General features: G+C 41.3%; 1 protein-coding gene across 1 annotated transcript in view; it reads right to left on the reverse strand.

Annotated features, from left to right (window-relative positions):
- CEP120 (centrosomal protein 120) overlaps positions 1–12108 on the reverse strand; it is a 1008936-nt gene that overhangs the window by 148529 nt on the left and 848299 nt on the right. The window contains exon 17 of the mRNA XM_069625584.1: positions 2148–2270. Coding sequence (XP_069481685.1) covers positions 2148–2270 — 123 coding nt within the window. The remainder of the gene's footprint in view (positions 1–2147; positions 2271–12108) is intronic.

Here is a 12108-nt window from a genome sequence, read left to right on the forward strand (position 1 = left end):
GAGCCTTCCTTGAAGTGAGCCCCTCAGGCAGTAGGCAAAAGCAGTGATGAGGAAAACCCATCAAAGCAGGTTTAAGCAGCTTGAAGGACAAACAAAGATAGCACAGCTTAAGAAAAGGGTCTGACGGCAAACAACGGCAGGGATGACCAAGGATGGCAAAATGAGATAGGGTGTTGGAGTCAATACCCTTCCTGTCAACGGCAGCTGTCGGCACCAGGGAGGGACAACCACAGTAGTAAATCGGGAGGCTGGCAGTAAAACAGCCTGGAGAAAACCCCAGCACACAAGTCGACCCAGCAGGACAACGGAAGAGGCACAGGAAGGATGACCAGGAGCCAAAAACCGAACTGCCCAAAACGCTGTATTGCTGCTTCTGAAAATCTGAACAGAATTTAGTGTAGCAAAAAGACTTCCCGTATTTATACACAAACATAGGGTCCGGCATAAACTAGCCCACCAGTCACACTAGGGGGCCTCAATCAAAGAGTCAAACAGCTAGTCAATCTGGTTTGCTCCTAAAACTGCCCTCAACTTGGACCACTCCCAAAATATATGATTTGGCCTGTCAAGGGCAGGCACTGGTCTGCACCAGTTCAAACCACTACAAAGTAGCAGAACAGCCATTTTGGGTCGGTCTCCTGGTTGCTTGAACAAAAGAAGCTGCTAAAACAAAATGGCAGAGAGTAGGACTGAAAAAGAAAATGGGCATTGCAATAGCTACCAAGGATTTGGTTGGGCTACCAACGTGGTAAATTGGCTTGCACCCCTGGTGGAGCCAAAACTAAATAACAGCTGCCACCAGCCTAACCCCTAAAACCAATTTAGGGCAATTCATTCACCTTACAGTAGAAATGGTGTGTTTAAGAAACACTCCCTGTGCCTGCGAGCCTTATGAGTGACTCAGGAGCTTATGCTCCAAGCGAGTGAAAAAACGTTGTTGCAGCAGCAGGGAGATTTCAGAAGAAGACTCCCTGACCACCAAAAAACGTCAGTGGCCCAAAACAGAGAAAGGGAAAAAGCAAAATAAATAAATACAAAAGGAACCTGAAAAGTAAACTGTTGTAACAGCCAATATAATCTTATTTTCAAGGGAAAAGGGTATTTAAAAATCCTGGAACTGGCAGGCAAAGTTTGACTTGGAAAGAAGTGCAAGGAGAAGTAGAATCTACCAGAGATAAATTAACAATTCAAAACAATTTAAAAAGCAAACCTGATGAAATCATTCAGAATTATCAAGTTGTCCGATGTGCAAGTAGCTCGTCCAGCTCTGGTTTTCTTCTTTGCATTCTGATATTTGTAGTTTTCCTTATAAATGCATGACAAGTCACAGAAAGCAAGGGAAAGAGCCGAACTGTATAAACCACTCCGATATTACAGGACAGCTTCAGTGGTCCGAGATCTGTATATTCACACTACAGGATTTGAAAAACTTTTGCAGTGCAATACAAGGTTAGGTTTCCCTTTTAGGATCCTGCATCATTCATACACTAATCATTAATATTATTATTATGGTATTTTTGAGCACAGACCTAGCTTCAGGAAGCAATAAATTGCTTTACAATCATGGGGGAAGAACACAGTGAGGAAAGCAGAGAAAAATAGAGCGGGGAGCCAACAGGGGAGGGCAGTAAATTGGCAGAAAGGGATCTACAAGCAAACAGGGGAGGAAACAGTGAGGAGCAGATCACAGAGTTTCAGATAAGGTGTGGCGTGTATGGTGTATGCACCTAGGTGTTAGGGAGGAGCCAGTCATCCCTCCATCTCTGGCGTTTTATAGAAATAGATGCAACCTACTGCTAAATGAGTTGACTACATAAACACAAAGGGGGCAGGCAATACAATTTAAGAGACAATCAAAACATTATCCTAAACACAGAAAATGTTTGTTGTCCGTTAATATCAAATAATTTCGGTAGGATTAGTCAATAGTCCTAAATAGTTATGTCATGCATTTTAAAATCTTAATTCCGGGGAAAAATACAAAGTTGCACACCTGACGAACACGTAAGAAGGTAAAGCAATCACTATTACATCATTATTAAATGTAAACAAATGTTTCAATTCAAAGTAAAACAATTGCCTTTACACCAGCTAGCATTGCAGTTTATTTACAATTTTAAAATAGGAAAACAAGTTAACGTAATTACCTTTTCCAAAGAAAGAAGATTTATTTCAGACTGTAAACGGATTTCTGGTTTGCTGCTTTGCTGCTCCTTGTATTGTTGAAATTCTTTTTCTAGTAGTTTGAACTTGTGTTCTGTGTCATGGACCTAGCATTAAAAGAACAAAACATTCAGCTAAACAAAATGAATAAAGCTAAATGGCTTAACATTCAGGAAACTGAAAGGAATGAGATCCAAAGAACTTCAAACCTGCCTTTTAGACATAACAGTCAGACGATGTTAAGCAGGCAGTGAGAAAGCCCAACATCATAAAAAATGGTCTTGAGACCAGGAAAGAACAAGAGAGGTTACTAAGCAAGATCTGTCAGTGTTGGTTTCCTCTTGACATAAGGAGCAAGGATGGAACACAGAGACCAAGCTCCTGACTACAAAAGTAGTATTTCATTTTCTAGGAAATTCTGGATCAAGAAATGAGTTATGCTTTGAGATTTACAATGCATGTGTAAATAACAGTCATGCTCTTACTGTGCTTTTAATGTTTTGAAAGAAACCATAAGTAGCTATGTGTGAATTCATATCATTTTAATAATATTTTATATTTATAATATTCTAAAAATAATAGAACTTGGTAAATATTGATATTTAACCAGTCTATATTCGATATATACTTTAGGTTACTACGTGGTAGGTTATTTTACAGGCTGAAGCACAAAAGTAAAAACAAATTCTTAAGCCTAGTTACAATATTTGGATTAGCAGATAATGTGCAAGTAAATTTACGTAAAATGTTGGTTATTTTATAAACAAAGTAATGAAAAAATGACTTGGGTACGTCAATTTTTCAAAGGCAACAAAACCAAAAATCAATTCCGTACAATTAAAGTCTGCCATATTTGTCATACATCCATGCTTTTTATTCCGATGAGAAAAAGATTGGAATTCCACATTTTTACCCCTTTATATCTTATGCTCCATTTGAACATGATAGGCATTTTTTTTAAACTATCTTCATGGATATGCACCCTGTAATACAGTAAAATGACATACATGAGAACGCCTTTTATTTTGCTCCTAGTTTACATGCTTTCATAGAAAGCAGGGTCACACATCCATTTAAGGTGATGATAGAGTTAGCTTCATTATTGTCTTGAAAGGCAACATAGCATCCTATGTCAACCAGGAACTAGCCTCTCTACCGAGGCCCCACCATTCTGAAACCTCACCTCTACAGGTCACTAGTTAGCTGAAAGATTTGAAGCTTAAGAACGTTCTGGAAACCATCATTGGGCCTTCTGGCAGAAATATCCCACCTCCTCCAAACACAATACATGAATTTATTAATGTTTATTCCTTTTTTGCCACCTACTTCTAGTTACTGCCTCACATGGCATGTCCTGCATGAAACAGTGTCACAGAGGGGCATATGCACCTCTCATGTCATTCGTGTTCTGAGCAATCCTTTGTCCATACCAGATCTGACCAGTTTATACAGCCAAGTGGGTTCTAAAATACCTTGGCTAGGGGTTCTGCAAAACAGCACTTCTCCAGTCCTATCTTGCGCATTCTCGAGGGTCCAATGAGAAATAGCCATTGCTGCATGCCAACCTATTGAATGTCATTGTAACGTGATAAAATCCACTGGAAAGGAGAAACAAAAACATGGATATTTCATAGAACCAAGTAAAAAGGGAGGTGTATTGAGCACATTTTTACAGTCGACGGTGCATTAACAGTGGATTCAAACTCGAGAAATAAGACTAAGTCCCTAAGCAGATTGACCATTAAAGGGCCATAACAACCTACTGATATCTTGTCTTCCACCAAACTATAAAACTAGTGATTGATGCAGCAAGAAAAGCCATTGCGGACAGACCTTCGAGCCAGAGATTTCACCTTCTATCCATCTCCTCCATAACCACGGATTCCCGAATTGTAAAATTTCCAATCTGCACTTTGACCAGGAAAAGCAAAATAGCCAAACTCTTTCAAGGATGTGCAAACATCTGACCTTCCCCACCCATCACACATTTCATTAATCAGCAAACCAAAGAAACTGTACTGACCCTCCTGCTCTGTGTAACACATGCAATGGCTACATGTTTCTTATATAAAGCCAATCCCAACATTTTACGCCACTAAACATTAATTAATTGCTCAAGAATATTGAGAATACTAGACCGATGAGATCCCAAAGATTTCAATATTGAAAGAGGGAATAGACAGATGTAATGGGTTGGAAGAAATAACATTTATTTCTTATAAATGTGTGTAAATAGCTACTCGGCTAGGGGCCTCAGAGCGCACAACATACATAGAGGATGTGCAGTTAAACATCAGTGGATCTGGTGAAAATGGATCAATGCAAATTGAGAGGAAGGTAAAGTACGAGTGCTTTAGGTCACAGACACTTTGAAATGGAGACCCCTAACCTGAATCACAGGACACAGAGAAAAGGATGAGAGATAATAGACATGTGCTGAAGTTGAGAGGAGCAGAAGGGGCGCGGGGGGGCACAGGAGGACTGCATTCATTGAGTTCTGTTCTAGTTTAAGAGTTGTATTGTTATAAATGTAAAACAATAGAAAAATGGAATTTAAAATAAATACATTGTCAATACTAGATCAATCTTTTGTCAAACAAACATACCTGGATGGCCACAATCTCCTTGGACCACTACAATCAGATCAATCTTTTGTCAAACAAACATACCTGGATGGCCACAATCTCCTTGGACCACTACAATCAGTATCCAACAGGCTACAGGCCAGAAGCCTCACCCTTGGCAAACCAGAGGAGTTGTGAAGCAGCTGACGCAGAGGAATGACTCCTAGAAATATTTACATTAGCACAGCTCTCAACATAGTAGATGACAATATATCTTCCTTCCCTTGTCTTATTTTATTTATTTATATTTTAGCATTTGTATAGCGTGCTGCAACCCAAGGGCATAGAGGCGCTGAGAAGAATATGTATTGCTTAAGGGTTACAAGATAGCGGCCCAGTACAATGGATAATACAGTTACACTGATGGGTTACAAGTCAGGTGCAGTAAACAGAGACAGTCATCAAATGAGGCGATAGGGGGAGACAAGTCAAACAAAAAGCTTAGTCTTCAAGGCTTTACGGAAGGTTGTGTGCGATTCGATCATCCTGAGTTGGGCAGGGAGGGTGTTCCAGTGAGTTGCAGCCAAGGTAGGGAAACTGGAGCCACCGGCTCTAACTCTTCGTGTATGAGGAACAATGAGGCGATTGGCATATGCAGACCTGGATGGTCTAGAGGGTGTTTTTTTGGTTGGTGATCCTCTGAGCTAAGTAGGTAGGTGCCAGTCCATGGATGCATTTGTGTGCAATGGCCAGTGTTTTGAAAAGGATCCTTTCTTTGACGGGCAGCCAATGGACCTGCCTTCTCACCCCAGAGATGTGGTCCCTGCAATCTGTACCAGTTGCGGCCCTCAAGGCATTATTCTGAGCCACTTGAAGTTTTGACAAGTTCTTTTGGGAGGTACCGGCATAGAGTATGTTACAGTAGTCTAGCCTAGATCCGATAATGGCCCTTGCAATGGTGATGCAGTTGTCTTATGACAGGAATGGCCTCACTGCATTCATTAGTTTGGAGTGGTAGGCAGCTGAGGAAGCGATGGCATTAACCCGTCTGTCCATGGTCATGCTAGGTTCCAGGTATACACCTAGAGTCTTGATGGCTTGGGACACGGTAATGGGGATGTTATCTATAGAAAATGCGCTGTACTGCGCATCAAGTTTACTGAGTGTGACTGTGGACCCAATTAGCAAGAGTTCGGTTTTCTCGCTTTTTAGGCACAGCCAGTTTTCAGCCATCCAGGACTGGATTGTGGAATAGATGCGATTGAGAGTATTCGTATCTGTAGGGTAGTCACCAGTCAGAGGGATGAGCACGTGTGTCATCAGCATAGTTGGTATATGAGATGCCCATGGCGTCAAGAAGTTGGAATAGTGGCCTAGTGAAGAGGTTGTACAGAGTTGGTAATAGGCAGGACCCTTGAGGGACACCACATTTGATGGGGCTGGGGGCAGCACTCGAGGAGTCAGAGAACACCTTCATCACTCTTTGAGGAAGGCCGATATCCATTTGCAGGCTTTCGGGGAGAAGTTGGCAGTGGAGGACATATGACTACATAGGGTCTTGTGATCTACCAAATCGAATGCGGCAGACAGGTCTAGCAGAAGGAGAGCAGGCCTGCCGGCATCTCTTAGGTCATCGATTTTTGAGATCAAGTAGGGCGGTTTCTGTGCTGTGCCATGGCCTGAAGCCAGATTGGCGCAGCCCTAGGAGTTGATTTTCTTCTAAGAATTTTTGAACTTGCAGGTAGGCTATTTTATCAAGAATCTTTAGCAGGAAGGGGACAGTAGTGATCGGTCTGTAGTTCCCTGGAACCATTGGGTCAGGCGATGTTATCTTTAGGAGTGGGCGGACCCAGGCTTCCTTCAGGGAGGTAGGTACCTGGGCTGATCGGAAGGATGAGTTAATGAAGGCGGTGATTAAGGGAGCCAAGGAGTGGGCGCATTCTTTAATGATGTGTGCTGGGCAAGCATCCCCTTTGCAGTTGGATGGTTTGATGGATTTGATAAGATCTATAACTTCTGCTTCAGTCAGGTCAGAGAAGTCAAAAGTGGGTACCTCCTCGGCTGCGGCGGGTGGATGGGAAGGGGAATGTGTTTCTAAGATGCCACCCACCACTTGTTATTTCTTATAGCCTTACTCTCACTTCTGCTAGTCCTTTTTGTATCCTGACTTTAGTTGATTCAACATCATTTATTTCCAATGTTCATCAATCTCTTGTCCCCCTGGCTGACTTTTCTCTCCATCTAGATTATTCTGCTCCTCCTTTAATTCCCTCACGCAAGCCACCCTAACCATGGCTATTTCCTTCATTATAATCCTCAGAACTGTCTTTGCAAACGAACACTGTATTCGCAGAAATCTCCTCACAGATCTCGCTGCACTCACCACTCTTCTTATGTGGATCTATCTCACCCTAAACTCCTTTATTATCAATCTCCTATTAGTTTGCTTCCCCCACATCCTTGCTGTTTAATCACTCCTAGCTCTTGGTTCACCGGGCTGATACCACTCTGAATTCCTCCCTCTCAGTCACGGACTTCACCTATAAAAATTGATAATGTGCATTCATCCTTGGCTCTTTCTTCTTTCATCCCGCTTTTCATCCACTGTTCTTTCTCTTGCTTTACGTCCCTTGTTGAAGCTTCCCTAGTTACTTTGTCCAAAGTGCCCAGCCCACCAACACCGTTCTGGACCCTTTCCCATCTGCCCTCATTCCTTCGGTGTAGCCTCATTTCCACCCCTTCTTGAATTTACATTTCACCTCCTTTCTTCTGATCCCTCTTCAAGCATGCTACTAATTTGTCTATTCTTAAAAAGACTTCCATTGTTATATACGATCTGTCAAATGACTGCCCCACCTATTCTTTTTCTTTAAAAAAACTCTAAAATGTGCATAGAATTTCCAACTAGCTTCTCTAGCTCTATTACTGCACTCCTTCTCCCACTTCAATCTGGATTCTGCCCTTTTGCCCTAATCGTTCTACTGAAACTGCTCTTACATGCCACTTATTTGTCACAATAAACAATATTCCCCCTATTCCCTTGAACTCATCCACAAACTTTCATAAGGTATTTATATTTGTTCTTCTCTGGGGATTTCTGATTCTGATTCTTCTTAATTGGAGTAATTAGAAAGAAAGGGAGGAAAACATGTCATGGGTCAACAATTCCGCCAATACATTTCTGCTATGTTATTTGTGTGTGTTGCAAGGCCCAGTCCTGGGTCCCTTATAATTTGCACTCTATTTGCCATCCCTCTCTGGTCTATCATGCTATATACTTCAGTCTAAACGGGTTCTGACATCTTTGGCTATCCAGATTTCTTAGGCTACAACTCCCATCAGCCCCAACCCAACAGTCATCAGTGAGATCATGGAAGCTACAGTCCACTTTAAACTGTAATTTCTCCACAGATTCTCAAATATTTATTTCCTTCACTGATCAACTTTACCCTCTGGCATCTATCGGTGAATGTTTGCTCAATATCTTAACCTTAATTTGTCAAACATTCTATTTCTACTATATATCCCCCACCTCCTTTTAGTAACTTTCTTCACAATGCTCTCCCTCATACAAATAACTTTCTCACCGGGAAGAAAAACCAGACAACATATCAATGCGTCAAATTTGATATCCCCCCCTCCCCAATCACAGTCTCACCACGTACAATTGAACCCTAGACAGCATTCGTACCCCTCACCCACAAGGACCTCGCAAATAGTCTGGCACTGAACTCTACCTGAACTCTACCCTTCCCCTCCACCGGTTACCAAGATCCACCCTGATCTTCCACCACCAAATTGCATGCTGAGACCATGGACTATTCCCACGCACCTTAAAAACAGGATTAATCTGCTCACCTCTCAAAAGTCTCACTTTAGTCACAGACAACCATGCTACCTACCGTCCCATCACTAGCCTTCCATTCTTATTTCTAACATAATTGAGAAGGCAGTTACCAAACAACTGTACCATCGGATTAACCAGCATGGTCTGTTCTGCAACATCCAATTGAGATTTGGATCCAGATGAAGCACGAAAACTGCCACAATCCAGGTCATTGATGATGCTCTCAAAATCATGGAAAAAGGGGACTTCTGGTCTGCCTTGACCTCTCTGGCGCATTTTGACAGGGTGTACTACTTCACACTTACAAACCTACTCACAGATAGGGTGGGGTTCATAGGCACAGTCCTCAACTGGTTTGCCTCCTCCGTCTCAGACAGATAACAAGTGCTTTTTTGGTTTCGTGTACATCGGTCCAATCCCTTTTAAATAATTTGGCTTTCAGAAATGAAGAAAAGAGAAGAAGTGTGGGCACAGCTTGTTTCTGCTTACTATGATCAATTGAAATATTTCAGAAAGTCAATTAAAAAAAAAAGACTGTAGTGGGAGCACACCCTGTAGCCTTGGCACCAGGTTATTGCAACTAAGTCAAAGAAGAAGGAACAGATCACCATCTGTTCCTGAGCGTGCTCTCTCGTTACTCTCCCTCTGGAGTTGAATTCGAATTTCAATAATATTATGCCAATAGGTAAACAATACCACTTGTCTGAAGATATTGGTGATTCATACGTTATTTTAATTGTCAAGGTACTTTCAATAGTTTTGTTTGCCTGACTTATCAGTGCCCAATTCAATGTAGCCAATGCATTTCGGACACAAGTCCATCGTCGAGGCGCTCAGGCACTATACAACAGTTGCCAATCAGCAATCAGTTCACCACACATTTAGTTGTATATACTTCCAATACCCAATGGTCCAAAGGTGAAGCAAACAGATACATTTAGCACAAATGCATATGTGAAATCCATCAAAAACAAATTAAGAAGATCAATATTTACACATACCAGTTAGTGGTTGAAATCCATTCACAATGATAGGAGAATAAAAAAAAAAGGGAAAGTGTGTTTTAGTCAAATGTATCTCTATACATAATTTAGGATCTGAAACAATTAAATACCTGTGAAATGTCTTTACCAGGAGTGACACCATTTGTTCATCTCTGAATGTCACTGTCCTAAATGCACAATCCAGAGGATTGACTTAATATCATCAAGCATCAGTATTTGCGTATGAAAAGAAGTACCCCTCTGCTTACCGGGTAATCAATTTATCGTCTTACTCATTCTGTGAAGATAATAGGAATGGCCTGGTTTCAACCTCCACTCGTATGGCTGAACATTCTTAAATATCACCCTGCACTCTAACTGCTTACCTTCTGTTTCTGTTGCACGAACGGCACAAACGAGCTGCTCAAAGGAGCCACCCCTCGTATCGTATGAGTTTTAACAGCACTGATCTATTACACACATGTGCGTTAATTACGTGAGCTACGAACCTCGCTGCTATGTACTACGCTGTCATTCTAATGTCATCTTCTATGCTCAGTGGGTGGGTTGCTCAAGATTGGTCACTATCATTATGTCATTAGATATGACCTTAAAGAGAAAAAGATCGATGAAAAATCATTTCGCACGTGCATCTGTTTAGTGGCTCAATGGTGTTTGAATCCAGTCGTCAAATAACCTTCATGCGCATGTGTAATATCAGCATAGCCGTAGTGTTTCACTGAGGCATCCAATGTTGCGTTTGTATGTACAATGTGACTATATTTTCTTACATCTCCACACATCTACACTACGTTAGCCCGCAGTAGCCCATAACTGTGGCAACTAAAAAACTCCTCTCCATTTGTGCTAGATATTATATCGATTATAACCATATTGCCAGCACTAACCTGTAATGCCATGTTCTCACAATAAGTGCATGGATTGAGCTAGCATAGAGCAGCAATGGAGTACCACTGCCTTACGTCCCACATGGATCCACGAATATGATGTGGAACGAACTATAGGGCTCAAATGTAAATCTAAGATCAGCATTAGGACAGCATCAATATGAATGAAATTACATCAATGACAGCATTTAACAACCTCATTGTGTCTATGTGCAGATAATCCACTGGTGTCAATTGCATTGTTTTAGACAGTGATTTCCAATTTGGTAGATATTACAAAAGATAAAACACCAATGTATACAATCACAACATCTCTACTAAAATTACAGTCTCATTTATGACCCTCATGATTATAGGAAAAACATGCAATTGATCTCTTCATTAATGCCTCCTGGTTTTAAGGAGTCAAGCCAGTACGGTTCTTGTTGGTTCAACCGTCTTCCAAGGTCCTCATGTACATTCCGTTGCTGAATTACTTCCAAAACCTGAATTCTTATTTGACTAATGTAGTGTTTCATTTTATTCCAATGTCTGGCTACTGCAGAGTTCAAATTATTAGTACGTATACAGGATCTGTGCTCATTCCAGCGTTGTTTCCCAGGTCTCTTAGATTGGCCAACATAATAAATGCCACAAGGGCTTTTAATGCCATATATAATATTTGGTGTATCACATGTTGCATAACTCCTGAGTTTTATCCTCTGCCCTGTTCGGGGATGAATTATGGGATCACCTTTTATTATGAAATTACAGTTATTACAGTGTAAACAGGGGAAGGTCCTCTTCCAAGTAGTTTCTGGTTTCTTCATTTGCGGTCTGGTTTTAACCAACCTGTCTCTCAAATTTGCACTCCTTTTATACACAAACATAGGTATATCTTTAAATGGATGTTCTACTCTCGTTCATTTGTCAGTGTGCACCAGTTCTTCTTAATGGCGGACTTGATCTTATTGCTTTGTAAAGAGTAGCATGAAACGTAGACCATACGAGGTGTAATTACTTCCTTAAATCCAGTTCTGCTGGCTGTTTAAGCGTTGCTTAGCCGTAGCTATCGCCGATGGTTTGTATGCTCGTGCTTCAAACCTTTTTCCAATATTCTCAATCTCTCTTTCATAAGTTACAGGATCATTCACTATACGCTTAACTCACATCATTTAACTGTAGGGTAGATTCTTAATCAGATTTGGTTGATGAAAACTTAAGCGATAGAGTAAATATATGTTTCCTTCCTGTTAATGTTAGTGTGGTAACCTCTTTCTTGTACATGGATCAAGACATCTAGGAAATGTAGATCTGTTCTTGAACTTTTGTGGGCAACTTGAATACGTTGGTCTATACTGTTTAAATAGATGAAAAAATCTTGTAGGGATTCTTCTGTGCCGGTCCAGATCCCAAAAATGTCGTCTATATATCTGATCCACATAGAAGAACAAGTTACCTCTTACCTGGTAACGTTCTTTCGATGGGATGTTCCTCCGACGTATTCCTTATCTTAGATAATTCGTCTCCAGCTTGCTGGCCTCGGAAATCTTTTCTCTATAGAGAGCGCTGCGCGTCGACATCTGCCGAGTTGGTGTCTCTCGACAGCCACCGTATCGGCGCTGATATCACCATGCCCATAAATAGCCACGCGCGGCGTCCGT

The sequence above is a fragment of the Ambystoma mexicanum genome, chromosome 6p (genome assembly GCF_040938575.1).
Source record: "Ambystoma mexicanum isolate Mex_15411 chromosome 6p, UKY_AmexF1_1, whole genome shotgun sequence".
NCBI classification, from domain to species: Eukaryota; Metazoa; Chordata; class Amphibia; order Caudata; family Ambystomatidae; genus Ambystoma; species Ambystoma mexicanum.